At 42.0% G+C, this 20,993-nt stretch overlaps 1 protein-coding gene across 5 annotated transcripts in view; it reads right to left on the minus strand.

Moving 5' to 3' along the window:
• The window catches only part of TENM1 (teneurin transmembrane protein 1), a 318,544-nt gene that overhangs the window by 141,896 nt on the left and 155,655 nt on the right, over positions 1–20,993 (minus strand). For all 5 annotated transcript variants that reach the window (XM_075573424.1, XM_075573422.1, XM_075573423.1 and 2 more), the window contains one exon: positions 5,825–6,063. In XM_075573424.1, the coding sequence (XP_075429539.1) occupies positions 5,825–6,063 (239 nt within the window). The remainder of the gene's footprint in view (positions 1–5,824; positions 6,064–20,993) is intronic.

Raw genomic sequence — 20,993 nt, forward strand, 5'->3', positions numbered from 1 at the left:
TCGCCATGGCAACGTGGCGTCAAATAACGCTGCGGCATCATTTAACGCAGAGAGCCGGAGACAAGGTAAGGGAGGGGGGGGGCGCGAGCAGGGGGAGCAGCAGGGAGAGATTAGGCACTCCTGCCCCAGCATATACAGTTATATAGGAGATTGTTATGAATAGTGAAAATAAAGACAGTTAATACAATATAGACATGAATATATTGTATCATATGCCCTTCTTACTCTCCTTACTCTCCCTTCATTGTGATAACATACTGAAAGCAGCGACAATAGATATGGAAATCCGCGCTAATGCTATCGCATAAATGTGATGTGCGACTGTACTCCCCCGTGCAGCCATCAACAGGAGTGCTCCAGAGTCTCGTGTAGTGTGAGCTCCCAAAGGGAACCCACAAAGAATATATATAAACCAAAGAGGCAGAAAGCGCACTTTGGAACAGTTTTGAAAAAAATATATATGGTTTGTATTGTTAAGAAAGTCCTCTAAAGGACGACATAATAAAAACATTTATACATTGATAGCATAGTGAATCGTACATATGTGCTAAGAAAATTGGAGCGTGCAGACCAAGCGATCGGGATATGCAGCCGATGGGTTAGATGACCTCTACGCATTTCGCACTTACGTGCTCTGTCAGGTTGAGTGAGGTTGCTGCACACGTTCTCATTGGTGGAGCTCCAGACCGGTAGAGAGAGGCTGTTTTCATCCAGCTGATGGTGTGGGTGGTCCAGACGCATTACATCTAACCCATCAGCTGGATACCTGGATCTCCTGGTCTGCGTTCACCATTTTTTAAAGCACATATGTAAGTTTCGCTACGTTATCAATGTATAATTGTGTTTATTATGTCGTCCTTTAGAGGACTTTCTTAACAATCAAAACCATATATTTTTCAAAAAACGTCCTCAGTGCGCTTTATGCCTCCTTGTTTACCTAAAGCAGCATTCTCACCAGAATTGGAAATAGAGCCAGAGGATCCTCCAGTGCTAAACGGTGCTATTTTTTGGCTCTGGGGACCTCCTGGTTCCTGAGATAGTTACGAGTGTTTCAGCTCGGTATTTAACAGGCCGTCAAATAAGAAGCCACAAAGAGTGATATTGTGTCTTCCTACTGGCCAGTGAGATGTGGCGCCTATATTGAGCTGAAACATCGGCAACTACACTGCTCAGTATCTCAAGAGCCCGGGGCAGAACCCGGTGCCACAAATAATGCAGTTTAGGATCTGATGGGATTGCTGCTTCAGCCTGTACATTGCCCTTGTTGTGTAGTAGGTGGCCCATCGTGGACATTTTCTCACTTTCTAAGATGTGATCAGGCTGACCTCTGCCCGATGGAGCGGCCCATTCGATCGAAATGGAAGTGGAGTGTTTGGCGCCCGGGCACCAGCCGCTGGTCATGTGATCGCTCCCGGAGAAAATCCCATGACGCTGTCGCTGTAACAGGTAATTGTAGGTTTTGGGGTATTTTTCCCTCGTACTGTATGATGTTACATTTCCATGCAGTAATGCTTTTCATTAGGACAAATGTGTTAACCCTTTATGCTGTCAAGAGTGGCCTGCAATGCATTGCTAATGACTGGAAGTCCCCCGGGCGATTAAAGGGTTAAAGGATTGTTATAGGGTCTTTTTCAACGTCAAAGAAAAGTTTGGAACTGCTGATTTATTGTGGGTCTCTGGCAAGGAAGGGTTTTATTAGGGTTACAAATTACAGCGTACCCCTATTACGAATTCATGTAAAAAAAAAAAAAAAAGAAAGGCAAATGTGGTACTGTATGCACCTGTTCAGATTAATTTGATATATGGTTTGTGTTCTAATGATAAGACTAACAGCTTGGTCATATTGGTTACAGCTGCTCCTTCCAATCTCTTCAGCACACTGCTTTCTAACTGCTCAAAGATTACCATCTGTAAATCAGAAATGGATCATGGCAACTCTGAGAACATGTTGGGTATCCATGGTTCTCTCATGGAACATGGTTTACCTTCTTACATTCACATTTTGCAGACATTCATCCTTATATTTACATAGCAGTGCTTTTCAATGCTACACCTTCCACCTTCACTTGAAAGTCTTCTTGGGCCAGAAGATGGGTTACAACTACTTGGTAAATATGGACCTTAGTGGATAAGGTCTACACTCCTTATTAAAAACAATGTGCCCTGCTGGACACAAAATAGATGTTTAAAAAAAATCCACTTGTTTCTGGAACCAGGTTAGCCGAGCATATTTGACACCCATTAAGTCAGGAGTTCTCAACTCCAGTCCTCAAGACTGAACAGAACAGGTCAGGATTTCAGGACATCCCTTCTTCAGCACAAGTGGCTCAATCAGTGGCTCTATCTGAGCTACTGATTGTGCCACCTGTGCAGAAGCAGGGATATCTTAAAACCTGACCTGTTAGGGGGGTCTTGAGGACTGGAGTTGAGAACCCCTGCATTAAGTGTGTACCCTATTCAACAAATTTGGTACCCAAAGTAGTACAAAAAAAAACCTCACAATCTAATTAAGTCTGAAAAGCCTCATCAGACTCAGCTGGGGACGAAAGAAGAGGCTTAGAAAACTGAAATTAACCATATTGAATGGCTGAGAAATAATTAGGATACCTTGAGCCCCACAGATTCTGTTTATACCTACTGTTTTAGCAGATGTTTTCAGAACGCTCTGGCTCTTGAAAAGCACTGTTGTGCCCACCTGAGTTTCTATACAAAGGGATGCACAGGGAAAGATTACAAACAAACCCTACACGAAACGGAGAAGCAAAATCCTGACTGCTTGAACATTCCTCTCTCTCACTTATTCTTACTAATGCATGTTCTAAATGCCTAAACTTGGAAATTACTAACAGGGTGTATTTACATGGCATTTGCTCGCATGGAAGTGGTTGAAAACAGCAGTGCCGTACATTTATATTGTAAGATCTGTCTGATTGCTTTTCACACTGTTTACTGTAGATTTAAGTTACAAGTATACACACGTAGCTCTGCCCTGACACTGAGCTCTCCTGCCTTGGCAGAGTTTGAATTTATGTGCTAAGCGGAGAGTGCGCATCATATTAAAACCATGCTATGTTGATTTAAGCTGCAGAGACTTTCACACTGCGTTTATAAATCTCAGATTGTGTTATCTGGTAACATCCGCCCTGGGGACTAATCGCCGTTCTTGGCATCGATATATGAAAGTAGCACGATGTGTGATAATTCCCGGGCTCTCCCACTCATCGGCCTTCGGATCACCTCTCACTGGTAGTAAGGGTCAGCAGAGAGAACCCACTTTAGTATTTCAATGGCTCTGGTCCACTTGAGAGAGCCATTTCCAAGAAATGGTTGCCTTTAAAATTCATTCTCAACAGTCTCAGATATAAAAAATTACCTTAAATTAATCAGCACTGTGTATTTATTACATTGTTTTGTGGTATTATTGTTGGTATGGCATAATTATAGCACAAGGGTGGCCAACTCCAGTCCCCAAGGGCCACCAACAGGTCAAATTGTAAGAATATCCCTGCTTCAGCACAGGGGCTCAGTTAGTGGTTGTTGTTGAGCACATTTTTTATTATTATATATCAACCTTCCAACAATAGTTTGTTACTGTACGTAAATTAACAGTGAATGTCCGCAAATGGGCATCGCAGATTCTTTTGCGACTGTTCACATTTCTCAGAAATGTGCAAAAACACACTTTTTAACCAGATTTCGCCAATGTTGTCAGAATGTTGACACATTGACAGAATGTTATGTAATTGGCAATAAATAGCAGTATATAAGGCAATGTGACCTTGCACATTGACTTTTAATACTTGCTGAACTTTTTTTTGACAAATTTAGCTATCCCCCCCCCCCTAAAATGCTAATTTCAAATCCATGAATTTCGCAGATATTACCAATTTTTTACGAAAAAAAATCTCTAAGAGTGACACTGACGCTCTATTTTATGATGCTTGTAATCTTTAGATTTTCGGGGAAAGATCAAGATGCCCACAGCTACCTCCGTACGACACAGGGGTTTTAATTAAATGCGTATAACAAGACTTCTAAACAAAAATAAATACATATCATTGTTTAAGTACTTTGCCTTTCTGGTTCACTGTTGGCGTGCTTACATATTTAATATCGTCTCAATGCAAATTACAAGCAGAATTGCAGTGCAATATTAGCACTAATAAATGTACTACAAATAATTCCTAATGAGAACCAAAGAGTGACAGACTGCGCTCATTTGCATGTCATTACCCAGAATCCCTGGCTGCAGTGGAAGCACTATTTGCTATGCGGTAAAGAGGAAACAAAGAGTTGCAGACCTGTCTGAGACATGCAAATGCACCACAAGTGGTATTTTTATTTACTGTACACCGTACGGTGCAGGATTTTTGGCACTTCCCCCCTCCCCACCATAACTTAAATAACGTCTGCTTAATTATATTTGGTAACTTAAGTCACATAGCACACACAATAACTACTCAGTCATGTGGTATACATGTGAACGGTTCTTGTAGGGAGATTTGGAACAAAAATGTGGTAGATTTCTCAGACCTCCATTGAAATGAATTGGGATGTGTCAGGCTGTTTTGGGAAGAACGTAGAAATTTTTTTCCATTCCCGATCAAAACATTTATAAACAGTTTGCTAGCACTTTGGCACTGAACAAATACGTATGTATCACACAAATTATACACAACTTTTACCCCTGAAATGCACAACTCCTGGTTCTTCCATAACATAAGAGGCCAAATTCTGGCTTTAAAAAAAAAATGTAAACTATTTTTGCATACAGAATTAAAGCAGGGGGTCTCTGCAGCTCTGGGGTTACGTACCTCCAAGGGGGGGGGGGTGCTGGCATCTATCTGCAGTTTACAGCTCCTGTGTCTTGTGGGCCAATAGGAAACGCACCAGATGACGTCACCGCTACCTATTGGCCGCGGGAGCTTTGAATAGCGGCCATAATGTAAACCCGGGAGGCGAGTTGGAGCGGCTACTGGCACCATCTACGGAGGTAAGCATCTCCGGAAGCAGGGGGTCCCCAGAGATGAAATTAATGGGGTTCAGCTCCGGAGACCCCGTACTTCAATCCAATAGAAAAATAAATGGAACAAAAAAAAAACGGCTTGGATTGCCACTTTAAATCACTGTTTCACAACAACGACTTTTACTTACATTTATACAAAAACGTGGTAACTGTGGTGCTCAACAGTTGTAACCAATTCCATATGCGAAAGATAAGAACATCATAATTCCATAATTGATAGTCCAAATAACGATGGAGTGCCCCCAATGTAATAGAACAAAACTAGAAAGGATAAGTGACTAGTGGAGTCGGCCTGACATCCACAACTATGTACACTATATTGAGTACCCAACCAGCTATATTATGTATAAAGGACAATGTCCGTGGTAAACAGGAAATGATAAGGCACTGCAGCTCTTTACCTGTGTTACCCCAGGGGCACTCTTGTCATCATTGGCGTGCAATCCACCCGTAGTAGATTCAAGAAGATAGTAGGTGTAGATGTCCTTGATAAAGTACTCTGTGTATGAAACGCGTAGGTGCGTTCATCTAGTCCCTTTTTTCACTGTGTGTTTAGCTTGCAATAAATTACCCCCTTTGTCAGTTTTGGAGTGGCCTGGCCTTTTTTCCCCTCTCTGGATACCGGAAGAAGGATTTCCTCGGCTGTGCTTCATCTACACCTACTATCTTCTTGCACCTACATTTATACTTTAACAAAACACGGTTAGAGGATTACAGTTTAGCTGGGGAAAGAAAGACGTTAAGCTTCTTTAGAATAGAAAAGAATAAGGTATTAAAAGGAAGGAAGGAAAGTCTTACCGATAACGTAAGCTAGCAACAGGGCCAGCGTGACAGTAATGGCGGTGGCGCTCAGAGCTGTGCATTTCCAGTTACAGCAACGGTAAGATTTGTTAAACGTAAAAGCCGGTCTAGAGAATGTGCTTCTGGGGAGAGGCCTGGGAGGCGGGGAGTACACAGTGTTGGATGTTAAAGGATAGTTCTGGCTGGCAGCACTGAAGATAGGAGAAGTTCCAGATCCATGTTTAAATAGGAAATGCCTATGAAGAGAGAGACAGAGAACCACACAGTGAGAAGATGCAGGGCATAGAAAACCATTAGCAACAATACTCTCATTGGCCAGTTCCACTTGACCATCAATGCAATCGTTCCCTCCCAAAAAATGTTCTAACTTCATTGGGAAACCTCCCCCACACCCTCATCCCTATGACAAAAACTTGGAAATTAGATTGTTAGCTCTTCTGGGCAGGGACTCCTTTACCTAAATGTTACTTTTACGTCTGAAGCGCTTCTTCCCATTATGTGTTGTTTGTATTATTTGTTATTTATATGATTGTCACGTGTATTACTGCTGTGAGGCGCTATGTACATTAATGGCGCTGTATAAATACAGTAGGGCCCCGCTTCCCGGCGTTTCGCTTCTCGGGGATCCGCCAATACAGCGGTACTGAGAAGGGGGCCGCCATGTCTGTGCATGCACAGAAGGGGGGCGGCCGAGGTCGCGCATGCACAGAAAGGGGTCGTGTCCGAGTTCACGCATGTGCAGGAGGGGTAGGAAAGACGGAAAATCGCCGGTGTATATAGCAAATGCTATGTTCCGCTTTTCGGCGATTTTCGCTTTCCGGCGGCAGCCTAGAACGGAACCCGCCATATGTGTGTAAATAAATACATTTATTTAAATATAACCCCTATACAAAATACATGCGTTTAGCCGAAGGAAAGTACAGATGTCTTGCACTGGAGGGGAAGGACAGTAGAGGAATAACGGTGGAATTTATTTGTGTATTTCTCCCTATCAGCACATCCCAGCGATATATGCCCATTAAAAAAAATGCTTTTAAGGAGCCATATAAAATGTTATCTAAAGAAAACTATTAAAATATATATTTTCCCCATATTTGATTTGTGAAATTATTGGACACTTGTAACACAGGAAAAACTGTAGTACAGGGGTGGCCAATCCCAATCCTCCAGGACCACCAGCAGGTCAGGTTTAAGGATATCTCTGCTTCAGCGCAGTTGGCTCAATCAGTGGCTCAGACTTTGGCTGAGCCACTGATTGAGCCACCTGCACTAAAGCAAGGATATCCTTAAAACATGACCTGTTGGCTGCCCTTCAGGACTGAGTCAACGACTGAGCCACTGATTGAGCCACCTGTGCTGAAGCAGGGATATCTTAATACCTGACCAGTTGGTTGCCCTTGAGGACTCAAGTTGGCCACCTTTCTACTAAATGCCTTTTTCTTCACCCTTAAGTTTGTGGTGTTCCAAAAAGAGTTATTTTATCGTTTTGTTTTGATGGGCAAATTAAAAGGTTTTCATGAAAATCTGAGGGCCCGGGGGGGGGGGGGGGGGGGATATGTTTCGTAGCCTTGTGACGCAGACCAAACTTACACCTTTAGAAGCCATGATGTTACATATATTAACGAATCTACATTCATAGCCATGTACCTTTGCCTATTAAAATACTATTAACTTGTTATGTTTCAGTGTGTAGTCACAAGCACATGGAGTCATACATATACTTAACCTTTAAGAATAATCATTGCAGTGCAACGTTGTCTCAACTTGAGATTGCATTTCAAGAAACAATTACCATGTTTCCTCGGGATATTATAGACCAGGCATAAAGTCAGCCACGTATGGTCCTTTTATGCAGAAATAAATGCATGTTTGCATATATTACACGTGTTCTCATTTATTTACATTTTGGTTGATCTACCATGAAATGAAGTAATAAGTTATCTAGCAATCGACTCAAAAAATGCATGGATATAAAAAATAAGTATACTGAAATAGAGCAGTAATAACAATAAAATATAGTTGACAGTACACAATTACATGCTCGTACAATAGTGCAGGAGTGGCCAACTCCAGTGCTCAGGGGTCACCAACAGGTCAGGTTTTCAGGACATCTCTGCTTCAGGACAGATGGCTCAATCAATCCCTGCTTCAGCACAGGTGGCTCAATCAGTTGGTCAGCCGTTGACTGGTCAACTCCAGACCTCAAAGGCCACCAACAGATCAGGGTGTACATATATCCCTGCCTCAGCACATATATAATCAGCATTCAAATATATATAGTTAAAGGTGCAACGGTTTAGTGTCAAGTATTCAGTTTGCACTTTTCACATAGAGATTTTAATATATATGTAACACACGAGTACACTACCGTATGACTATGTCCTTTTGGAGTGTGAAAAAATATATACATATTTAGCACCCTGCAATGTTTGCACGTTGATGCTAGTACATGGCCATTGCCACACGTACTGTACAGCAAATCTTTTTTCACCGATCTCAGGCTGGCGTTTGCAGACTGTCGTTTTGTTCAATACTGCAGACGTACACAGGAAATTATTATTGTATGAAAAAAAAAAGTATTTTTACTGGAGATTTCTATATTTCTTTCTTTGCAAACAGGAACTGTGGATATTGCATTATTGTTTATAGTATTTACATGTCTAAGCATTAAATATGAAAATCTACAGCAAAGGCCCCAAACCACAAACCACATAACATAACCGTGATCTCCAGTAAGACCCTTAACAAAAGAAGCAGCATTCTATGAGATTTTGATCACCTTATCTTCAGAGTATACTTTCACACACATATCAAAGCAGCGTGGCAAGGCCGTGACACTCCAGGAAGAGGGAACAAAGGACGGTAAAGGTGAATGTTATATGTTTTCACTTGAAAAGGAAGAACCGGCGCCTTAAAGCGCCAATCCAAGCAGGCTGCTGTGTTTGGGCAATTTTTACAAATATTTTGTCACACAGGATTGAAGCAGGGGGTCTCCGGAGCTGAACCACATTCATTTCAGCTGGGGGGTCCGTCGGAGAAACAGACCTCCGCTCGGCTAGCAGGGTTCCTGTAACGGCGGAGTTTCAAAGCTCCCGCACCCAGCGGGCCAATTGGAATCCGTGATGTCATCAGCTTCGGCTTCCTATTGGCCCATGTGACCGGGGGCATTTAAACTTTGCCAAGATACCCCTTTCGGGGATCAGTATCTCGGGAAGAAAGGGGGTCCCCAGAGCTGAAACTAATGGGGCTCAGCTCCGGAGACCCCCTGCTTCAATGCAGTGTGACAAAATAGAAAGCGACTCGGATTGCTCCTATATCCAGTTTTATTCATCTGAAGTAGATACAGAGACCTCCTGTCTAGTGGCTCTGTGCTAGCCAATATTTCTATCAATGCAGTAAGGTTAATGAGATGCCAACTGACACGTACATTTAATCCACTGTCTACTGTAGTTTTAAAAAGCAAATTTATTGGATTTGTGTTTCTTAATGGGGAAGCCTTACATGTGAAATATTGATCGGGCGCTCTCTTGCTTACAGGGTTTAAAAAGGAGAACAGCTGAAAGCAAAAAAACGCTGACATAACTGAACCGTGTTATTAAGGAAGGCTAATAATCAATAGCCAGCAATAATTTTCATTGTTGTGCTAATAAAAGGATGTCAGATATGAAACAAACAAAGTAGAAAACGGACTGAAAAAATATCTCTGTGGCATTGGTAGATATCAGTCTATGGTGTTGGGGTCTCTATGCATCGTGATATTACAGAAAAAGGACAGGAAATACCCATTAAAGAAGCAATCCAAGGGCAGATTTTTATTTTGCAAGTTTTTTATTTCCCTTTTTTTTTTTTTTTTTTAAAAACATAGGCTTTTAGCAGGTGGTCTCCTGAGCTGAAGCCCTTTAATTTCAGCTCCAGGGGACCACAGCTTTCGAAGATCCAGCCATATGGGGTGTCGGTAGCAGATCCGTCTGGGCTAGCTAGGGTTTAAAGTTTAAAGCTCCTACTTCACGTGAGCTAATAGGAAGCCTGATCAACGGGCAAGGGAGCCCTGAAACACTGCTGCGGCTTTGGACATCTGTGTACCTTTTATTTTTAAACTTGCTACTAGAGGTTTTGTGAAGTTAGTTGGCTTGATTATATTTGATTTTTTGTAAATGTACTTTTTTGCAATAAATTAATTTTTTCAACTAATAAGGTACTGTAGCAAGTCTTGATTTTTATGAGTTAGGGTCTGATCTAAATGTTTCTATGCATGTGTATTGTACCTGAGGGGGAAGGTGTTGCACCTTAGCACCACTTACAATTATTATTCGCAGAACTTTTAAGAACTAAAAGTGTGTAAAAAACCCCACGTATTTCCACCATTAATTCACTGCTTTGCATCTCAGTCGCCTGAAATTATAGTGTGCACAGTTTTCAAAACCGTACAGATACCTTCTTCAGGAAGAAGCTTCCTACGCTCAAAGGCTACGCATATAGTGCCGGCGACAGCGACGGTCAGGCGACGTGACGGTCAGGCGACGGTCGCTGGAAAATCAAATAGAGATGACTTCCAGCGATCGCAACCAATCCGTCGCGCCGTCGCGTCGCGGTTACTATAAGCGCACGTGCCGGCTGCAATGCATTTGTTTTGCTGCAATGTCGCGTCGCTGTCACCGGCACTGTAAGCGCAGCCCGATCTACTATCGTATCTTGAAACATAAACTTACGCCGACTGAACATATCCCTAAAGGGAAAAGATTCAGATATAAATTTGAGCATAGCAGATTTTTATTTCACCGACAAAAGCCAAGATCATGTATTTGTCAGTTTAATATATATATATATATTTGTCAGTTTAATACAGTACATGGTAAATTGTGTGAATCATTGGTCAGCAGAAAACCCATTATTCTGAAGAAAAATACAATAAATACTGGTCTAGTCATCAAACCGCGATATAGCAAAATCGTGCAAATATCACTCCGAAAATGTTTAAAATGTAAGTTTTTTTTTTTTTTTGCAAGTCATCTTACCGCTAATATGATTGGGATTGGCACCCAAATGAGTAAAAACCGCGAATGTACTCGTTTTGATACCAGCCATCAAGTTCCTGGCCATCGGCAAACTGCCGCAAATATTTTTCACCTACCCCAGGCTGGCGTTAGGCTCCTCTTGCCAATGTATATAATGGCCAATATAATCGGCGTTATATACTTACAGTAGACTAGATAACCTAAAGCCATTTAGGGTTGAAGAAAAGCAGAAGAATGGCGGTGCACAGTCGGAGATAATACACAGAGGGCTAGTAAGTGAGCTCTATGAAAAGTTTATTGGCACATGTGGTGCAGGGTAAAACACCCTCCTACGCGTTTCACGCCGGATGGAGCTTTATCAAAGAGTAGGGTAGAGCCACCGAGAATATATGATAAAACATGACCTTTTAGCCAAATGTTAATGTATGTATTTTGAATGTTTCATGTATTTATTGTGCTTAACCCTTTGGCTAATAGGGCTATATAAAGGCGGGGGGGGGGGTGAGTGGGGAGGGGGGGAGGGGAGGAGGATGTGGTTTGTTTGGGAAGTGGGGGTAGGAGGGGTTTTGGGGTAATTCTTCCAGGAAGAGTGGTTAGGTCCCCAGGAGATGGTGTTTGCCTTAGCAGTTAGTAAAGTTAAGGTAGCCAATAGGGGGTAGATAGTGCAGTTTGAGTGCAAAGTTAACCTTTGGTGCCAGTGGTATAGATTGGTAGGAAGAGGCATCAAATGGGTTTATGTATTTTCTAACATTCTAACATAGGGTTTGTAATCATTTAAATGACATAACACTATGGTAGAAATATAAGATTACCCTTCCCCATTGAATCACGCTGCGGTAAATAACTTGTAATTATCGGTGGATTTAATTACCGCATCGTGACTCACCTGAAAACATCGCATTTGGTTAAACTTTACTGCAATGTTGAGGACTTCGGTCATAAAATTGTGGTAAAAGCGTCTGATATTTGTTTTTTACGGAGGTTGATCACATATTTTTGCCGGGCTAAGATCATATAGTAGATAAAAAAGAAGAAGTATAGGGACATTTTCTGTGTTAAGCAGTAAACGTGGTCCCATTTGCTGGATTTTTCTTTACAAATCTCATGGACTGCGGGAAGTTGCACAGAGCTAGTTTTATAACTAAAGTTTCTTTTCACAGACGGCTGCCAATCACAAACGGAGAAAAGAAAGTTACAGCTCTCTATGGCTATGGAAACCATAAACGCATACAACTGCATTCTCCAAAAGGAATAAAAAGAAAGGCGGTCTAATTAATCAGATATTGATCGCTACCATTGAGTTGATAGGATGAATTTAGCTGTGACACGCTCATTCCATGTGAGATAGTGTTAAGCTTTGCGGATACATTGAGAATCAATGACCGCTCTTTGTTACTTAGTAAATTACATCCTGAACTATCAATCGGCCTTTTTTGCGTGGGACTTCTCAGCGACCACTGACATACTGTACTTCCCATGACCATTTCCGAAAAGCCTATTCAAAAAGGATTACTGCAGAAATAAACATTTTTTAACGAGGGTTTGTTTTGAAGCAGGACTGTCAATGAAGATTTTTTTTAATACAGATTCCCTAGCAAATAGAATTAAGTTTGGCTGTATTGTGGAACTTAGTTGTAGAGAGTTTCGGAGATAAATGTGCAGTTGAATTTAAGGGTACCCTGGACAAGTGCCCCACTTTCTGTCAGCCCAAGCACACAGGACAAAGTCAAACTGGGATCACAGCAAGATGTAACTCAAAAACCTGGCCAGTTTGAGACCAAAAACAGATTCTATTAAGGATACGATTACAAATGATTTCATTCGATATAAATTGTTGGTATCGGTCAACATCATTACTTCTCCTCATTAAGGGTATTTCTAAATAAGAAAATCCACCCAAACAGAATCCAACATTAACAAAACTGTTTATAGAAACAGATTCTGATATTCACATGTGCTCAAAATCCCTGTATTTAGCACCAACATATATTTAAACGCACCCCATTCCCTGGTAAATTCCCCCATCACTACATACTACAATAGATCTGCACGTTTTGTGAAATTCACAAAGGTCTGAAAAAGTTCTAATGAAAACAAAGTGTTGGCCTAATATGTCACTTATTTCCCTAAAAACGACATACGTTTGGTGTGATTTACTATCTCCTGGGCCAGGCACAGTGAAAATGGAGAAACAAGATGCACTCAAATCTTTAGCAACAGACACTGTGATAAAGTGCAGTATTTTCTAGCAGGGCAGGAAATTATGCGATCACAGCTTTTGATTACATCAATTCAATTTAATGCGGATGTACATCTGTGCTTAAAAAAATAAAATATATATATATATATATATTTCAGGACAGAATGCTTGAGTAGAGTCCTCACTGGCACAGAAGAGATTAAAAACTACTTTCAAAAATTCAATTGCAGACAGCATCCTTGCGTAGGATAGTGCAGAGGCAAAAGATTCAAATGTCTTACCCTTCCACAGGCCAAGCCTCAGGCTCTTGCAGCCGCCTGCAGGAAGGTCCCAGAAAAACAGAAGAAGGTTTTCTTCTGTCCCGGGTGCCAGCTTTCCAAAGTAGAAGTCAGAAGTGAAAAGTTACTGCAACTATTAACAATTCCTCCAGCTACCATGTCTGGGAAATAATTATCCTTCAGTGCATCAGTGGAGCATTTCTCTCTAACCCCCTCCCCATTGTGTTTTCATTGCAGCTGGTACCAGGTCATCTATGTTCAGATAGAACTGCACCCATATCTGGCTTGGTGTCTCTGCTCCACATACACAATTGGCTGTGAGATTACCATGGAAGCAGCCGCTCAAAGAAAAACAAGCAGCTGTTAAAATGGGATTGTAGCATTTACAGGTGGAAGGGGAAAAAAAGGGATGGCGGAAAAAGATAAAGTATTGTGAAGAAGAATAGGGTCCACAATGCTAGCACATTCTGTAAGGCCATTGATGAACTATACAAAGGTAAGAAGATGAGTTACATGCAAGTACACTATAATAATACATCTATTGATCCCGAGAATACTCGGTATAGCCAGAAAGGGCGCCTGATAGAACTAGAACCACATATGATTTACAGGGTTTTCTCAGTGAAATATCTGCACATTGTATATCAATAACATTAGGAGAACACTAATGTTATTACTAGCAGCAAAGTCTATAAACATTGGAATTATACAAAGAGTTTGTGTTGGTCTATGGGAAAAAATGAAAATAAGGCTAACACCCTCACTTACAGACCAGCACCCTCACTTACAGACCAGCACCCTCATTTACAGACCAGCTCCCTCACTTACAGACCAGCACCCTCACTTACAGACCAGCACCCTCACTTACAGACCAGCACCCTCACTTACAGACCAGCACCCTCACTTACAGACCAGCACCCTCACTTACAGACCAGCACCCTCACTTACAGACCAGCACCCTCACTTACAGACCAGCACCCTTACATACAGACCAGCACCCTCACTTACAGACCAGCACCCTCACATACAGACCAGCACCCTCACTTACAGACCAGCACCCTTACTTACAGACCAGCACTCTCACTTACAGACCAGCACCCTCATTTACAGACCAGCTCCCTCACTTACAGACCAGCACCCTCACTTACAGACCAGCACCCTCACTTACAGACCAGCACCCTCATTTACAGACCAGCACCCTCATTTACAGACCAACACCCTCACTTACAGACCAGCCTCCTCACATACAGACCAGCACCCTCACTTACAGATCACCTCACTTACAGACCAGCACCCTCACTTATAGACCAATTAAAAAAGTTAGCTTTCAGATTATTGATTTACATGACAGTCCTAAGCCAAAAGAGTCCAGTCTAAGCTAATCATAACAATAATTTTATTATAAAAAAAACACCGTTTTTATTCTGATCCAACTCATCACTGTAGAATCCAAGCAGGTAAAAAAGATACTGTATCAGCAGCGCACAGCCAAGGGAGCCAGGTATGGTGGTATGATAAATATTTTATTAAGATAACATCACTAAAAGGTGTGAAAACCTCCTACATGTGTCGCACAGCAAGGTACTCTATCTTACTCCTTGATCTTAATAAAATATTTTTCATACCACCATACCTGGCTCCCTTGGCTGTGCGCTGCTATCTTTTTTACCTGCTTGGATTCTACTTACCAGCGGCTGGTCACGCCATCATAGGAGACCAAGGCAACTCTAGGAGTGGGTGAGGTCTTACAATCCATATATTCATAGTGATATTCTCTAAAGGGAAAATCATGTGCGTTACCATTGTTTATTACTGCTTTACCACCAACACCGGCTGCTGCCTTCAGGAGGGAATTATATTTGCCAGATTTCTCACAATTTCCAATTTATAACCCACTCCAAATCAACGAGTTTAGCCTTGTCTTTTGTCCATTTATCATATATTGGAAATTATTATTCCATGGAAATTATCCTGTTACTGTAGGAGTACCCCTTACTTTCTTCTTCAACACTGTAAAAACCTCCAGTAATTAAATAGAACATTATTTTTTTGGTGGTTGTTGAAAATGGCCGGTATTGTGACGATTACAGATAGTTAACTGCGCTATAACGCCGCAGTAATTACAGCAGCTTTGGTTTTACTTGGTTACAGGTGAGCTCTGCTATTATGTTAGTTTTGCAGTTATGGTTTTACGTCTAAACTTTTGAAGCTACATGTCTTAAATTCTAAAAAAATAACTATTGAAATGGTAGCGAAGGCGTGGAACACCTGAGCGCTTTCACTGGGACGTCATCCCATGAAAGATAATACCTGGGTATGAACGCGTGCCACTTTTTTGTCTTGGGCAAATTTAGAGCATAAGAACCGCACCAGATTTATGACTGAGAAGGATCTCATAAGGCAGGGGTGCACAAACTTGGGGGCGCAAGGTTTTCTGGGGGTATAGCAATTACAGAGGTCCCACGCTCTCCCCAAAGACATTTAAATGAAATGCCTGGGGACCGCACCAGGCCCCTGTAACACAGATTATACACTCCGCTTGCTAGCGAGAGTGCGTGCTCCTACCGTGCTGCACGGCTGCAGCACAAACGATCCCTGCTCAGAGTGCTGGCGGCGATGAGGGAGTGTGGCGGGGGCGTCACAAAGCTGGTTCGCCTTCATTAGTTGAAGCCAATCACATAACGCTGATGTCACGCGGCAGCCGCCTGAGATTCCATTTCTTGTCTCCTCAAAAAGCTGCCATGTCAACGCGCTTCTTTGCCTGCAGGCGTGCAGGCTCTTGGCTAACTACTATAGCCAATAACTGTCGTGTGCTTGACGTGCACGCGCGCGTACGCACCAACTCCTCCACTATACCTTGGCTTCCAGCGATGCGTCGTCAAATGACACCGCAGTGTCACGTGGGAGGGGGGGAGGGGAAGGATGTGGGAGGGGGGGGAGGGGAAGGATGAGGGAGGGGGGGAAGGGAGGAGGGGAAGCGCCCTGTGCGTGAAACGCGTCAGAGTATCTGTCAGGACTCTGTTCATATGTTTTTCTAATTCAATACATTTTTTATATGGACCACTGTTCCACCGGTACACCTTTTTTTCAGCTGTGCTTCGGTTTTTCTATTTGGAACTTCCCCTGCTGTTATTTGTTCCAGTTTTGCCTCTGTTTTGCCAGGAGACTTTGACACCTGCAACTAATTAGAAAGAGGGATTTGGAACATCCTGTGTCTAGGCATTTTTCGGAATGCCCCAAGGGGGTATTACCAATTTAAAATTCATTGGAGTTGAGCATGTTCCCGTACCCAAAAGGCAGGGTGATAGAGAAAATATCCTCAATAAAAGGGAAATGTTTTGGGGTTTTACCCTAGACACTATTCACCCCAAGGGCTTAAATGTCGAGTGGAAACTCAAGCATTTCTTGCTTGAGTGACCATTATACATATATTCTTGGATGTTTAGTTTATTTAGACATCGGGGACTCTCTTTCCTTTCCCTTCCTTTTCCCCTCCCTTCCCCCTTCTCTCCCTCCTCCTCTCCCCCTCCCCTTCCCCCCTCCTTTCCCTCCCCCTTCTTCCCCTCCTCACTTCCCCTCTTCTCCCGCTCCTCCCCCTCCTCCCCTCCCTCCTTCCTTCCCCTCCATTCCCCTCCTCCTCCCCCTCTCCTTTCCTTCCCCCCTCCGCCTCCCCTTCCCCACACCTCCTCCCCCCCTTCCCCTCCTCCTCCCCTCTTCCTCCTCCCCCCCCTTCTCTTCATCCCCCTCCCCCTTCCTTTCCTTCCCCCCCTCCCTCTTTGTCTTTTCATTTCTTTATAGTGAACCAAGATTTATAAACCATCAGTATATTGAGGGTTCATTTACGTTATAGTTCTAATCAGTAAATCATAATCTCCTTAGATATTTATTAATTACTAACGGTCTAACCTTTACAAATTTTGAAAATGTAATCATTCTAAAACGGCATGATTTTGAAAGATCTATACTTATGAATTAATATGTTTATTGTTTATACATGGCATAATGATAATTTATAATCTATATGCAAATCCTGGCTTTGTGGATATATGTACATGTACATTTTATTATTCATTCATTATTTTCTTTTGTTGTTTATTGTTTATCTTTATATATATATATATTTTTTAATATATATATATATACATATATATATATATTTTAATATATATAGAAGTTGTACATTTTGATGTCTTTTTTAGTATAGTTGTTTATAGTTGAGTTAATCATTTTGGTTTTAAAATGTGTGTATATGTTTTTTCGCTTTGAATTAGGCAACTCAGACTTGCAAATTGACACCCTTCTTAGGTGTGTTAGTGATTAATTCTGTGAACCAGCTGGTTCAGTTGAGAGTTGCCCTATATCAGTGCCTTTTTGTATCCTGACAGATCACTCTTTGATAAAGCGCCCTGTACGTGAAACGCGTCAGAGTGTCTGTCAGGACTTTGTTCATATGTTTTTCTAATTCAAAACATTTTTGATATGGTCCACTGTTCCACCTTTTTTCAGCTGTGCTTCGGTTTTTCTATTTGGAATTTCCCCTACTATTATTTGTTCCAGTTTTGCCTCCGTTTTGCCAGGAGACTTTGACACCCGCAACTGCACAAAATGTCCCATTCAAGTCAGTGGGAGTCCGACACTATTGCACTTTAATGAATCACCCCTATTGTAATTCCGCTCAATGAAGAGCTGATGTTTTAACCTTGCAGATCATGCAATTTATACGCAGAAGTGACGAGCTGGGCTTTGCCGTCATGATGGAAAACGTTTTGTGCAAAACAAAGGGAATACAAAAAAAAAAATCAAATTAAAGAAATAAAGAAAAAGAAAGTACAGTACATCTTGCTTGATATGTATCCAATAACATGCAATACACAATCTAGCTATTGCCTTGATAGTTAATGATACTAAGTCGTACAGTGCATTACAAGATTTAGAGTATTGCAGCATATTATCAATAAAAAGCTGAAAAACATAATTAATTTACAGAACAGGAAATGAGTACGCCATTGATTGAAGCTTTAAGTAGCACTTTGTCCTAAAACATATCAATTTATTGGTCAGCTCAATAATGTCATTCTTCCCTGTTGTGATCTAGGACCAGAGATAGACATTTTCTGCTATACGCTACTGATTTTTTTGGTGTGGTGGTACACTTTCCATACAATATTTTGAGCAAAAGCCTCATTTTGTGCAAATACGAAAAGTTGTACAAGGACCTCAAAGTATCCACAAAATGATCAGGAGTGTGAGATGGATAAAAATACAAATTCAAAAGGCAGTTGTTATGCAGCGTGTGCTGGAGAAATATGAGGATTTAAAATCAGACTATATTAAAAATACAGTAAATGTAGATTTAACACTTACAATATACGTTGGCAGCAAGTCTTAGGGCAAAGGTTCTCAACTCCAGTCCTCAAAACCCCCAGTAGATCAAGTTTTCAGGATTGCTTCAGCAGAGGGGGTGCAGTCAAAGACTTAGCCACTGATTGAGCCTCCTGTGCTGAAGCAGGGATATCCTGAAAACCTGACCTGATGAAGGGGAGTCTTGAGGACTGGAGATGGGAACCCCTGCCTTAGAAGATAACGTATCAAAGTTTATTTGGAGCAAAATACGATGACAATGTGTAATTATGATGCAGGTCTCAGACAGTACCCTGCAGTGCTACAGTATACACTGCATGCTATCCCAAATCCTAGGGATGCTACCTAGCGTATTGTATGCCCATAATGCTCACCTCTGGAAAGAAACATTTATTTTGTCAGAGAACATGGCATGTTTACCATTAAACTGCGTTGATAGTCTGAAAATGAAAGTCAAGCAGACACGCAACACAGTTAAAATGTTTAATGATGCTCGTGTTCTGGTCCCACTTGAGCAGACTCCTGTATGTCCTAATGTTATTTCTTAATTACCAGCTCCGGAGGGCTTTGTTATTCCTGATCTTGACACTACAGCCATTTGAAATGGAGTTCATGCATATGAAAATTGGCTTATTAAGTGTATGTAGGAGCTTGTTAGGGGAAGAGTAGATATGAAGAGGGTGGCATACTTTCAAATGGTCTATTTATAAATGCTAGTCACGATGCCTGTTCCTAATTGGATTTTATTCATCGGAACCATATATGTTTGGAGCAGTAGAGAGAACAGTCAAAAACGAAATGAAAGGAAATTGTTCGAATGGATTTAAAGCTACTGATAGATCCTTTGGGGGAAAAATGAGATATTTTTCAGAAAAGTTTGATCCAGCTTATAAATACAGGAAGATAGGACCAGAGAGATGGACTTTTCTTGTTGGGGTTACAATTGATTGGGACAGTTGATGATTTTGCTCTCTGCAACACTAGCTGTTTGCTCCTAAGAAATGATGAACTTGTTAAAGCTGACTTTAATTCAGTATTCCAGTCCATCATTGACCTCTGATACAAATGATTCTTGGTATTTGTGAAGGCGTAGTTATGAGACGAGACTCAGACAGGTGGCTGAACATTGAAGAGGGCAGTGATGTTCTTGTTAGTGCCGATCTCTAACTTTATGCAATTAACTGTGGCTGAGTAAAAAATCATAACACAAAAAAAACATAGGCAGCGCTTAAATAATCTGATGTAAAGCCTCAGTAACCCCTCATCCAAACCATGAGACCGGGGGGGGGATTGTAGATACAAACCGGCCCAGGTGATCGCTTGACGAGCAGCCCTTTCCCTGCAGCGTCGCGGTCATGTGACATTGGCTCGCCATGACAACGTGACGCAGCCGGTAGCCGCGCTGGCTCAGCAAGCAGGGCTTTAAAGTTTAAAGCTCCCGCGGCCACATGGGCCAATAGGAAGCCGCACTGATGACATCACGGCTTCCTATTGGACAGCAGAATGCGAAAAAACTGTTAAAAGCGGACATATTGTAAACCCTGGTAGCCGAGGAGAGCGGCTGCCAGCACTTAATTCGGAGGTAAATATCTCCAGAAGCAGGGGGTCCCCGGAGCTGAAATTAATGGCGTTCAACTCCGTAGACCCCCTGCTTCGATGCTATACAGTATATAAAAAAGAAAAGAATATTCGCATAAAAATCTGCCAACTTGGATTGCCGCTTTAAAGAACATGTGCAAGATAAAACCTTAACCTGTTTTCTGTCAGAGGAACTTCCATAACGACAGCATCCTCTTGTATCGAAGGGCTTTATTTAGCAACGGTCTTGTGGAGTGAGTGGATACAGCAAGCCCAGCGTGGAATGTAATTTCGCTATCTTTGGCCAATTTATCATTTGGGTGAATATATAGTAATACCGCCAAGTTTATAACTCCCTGCCCGTCACGTACTTGAAAACGAGAGGTAACTCTCAATGTTTTGCTTCCTGGTGAAACATTTTTATAAATAAATAAGTGCATTTTGTATCTCTAGTGCCCCATTACCGACTGTAAATCACTTTATACCATTCCCCTAAGGCCTTGTCCGGGGTAACGCTGAGCGGGCGGGCGTGCTCAAGCTGGTCGCGATGAAACACATTGCGGCCATGTGTGTGGCCAGCGTGAGCGAACGCCTGAACATGCGCGGCGCTTAGCTGCTTGCCAAGCAAGCAAATTTGTATTTGCTGCTTCCGCCGCGTATGAGCGCCTGCACGCTCAGCGCCACTCTGGCCGCAGCCTAATCCTAACACAGCCAGCGGTGTATTTGGTAACACA

The sequence above is a fragment of the Ascaphus truei genome, chromosome 16, assembly GCF_040206685.1.
Source record: "Ascaphus truei isolate aAscTru1 chromosome 16, aAscTru1.hap1, whole genome shotgun sequence".
Taxonomy (NCBI): Eukaryota; Metazoa; Chordata; class Amphibia; order Anura; family Ascaphidae; genus Ascaphus; species Ascaphus truei.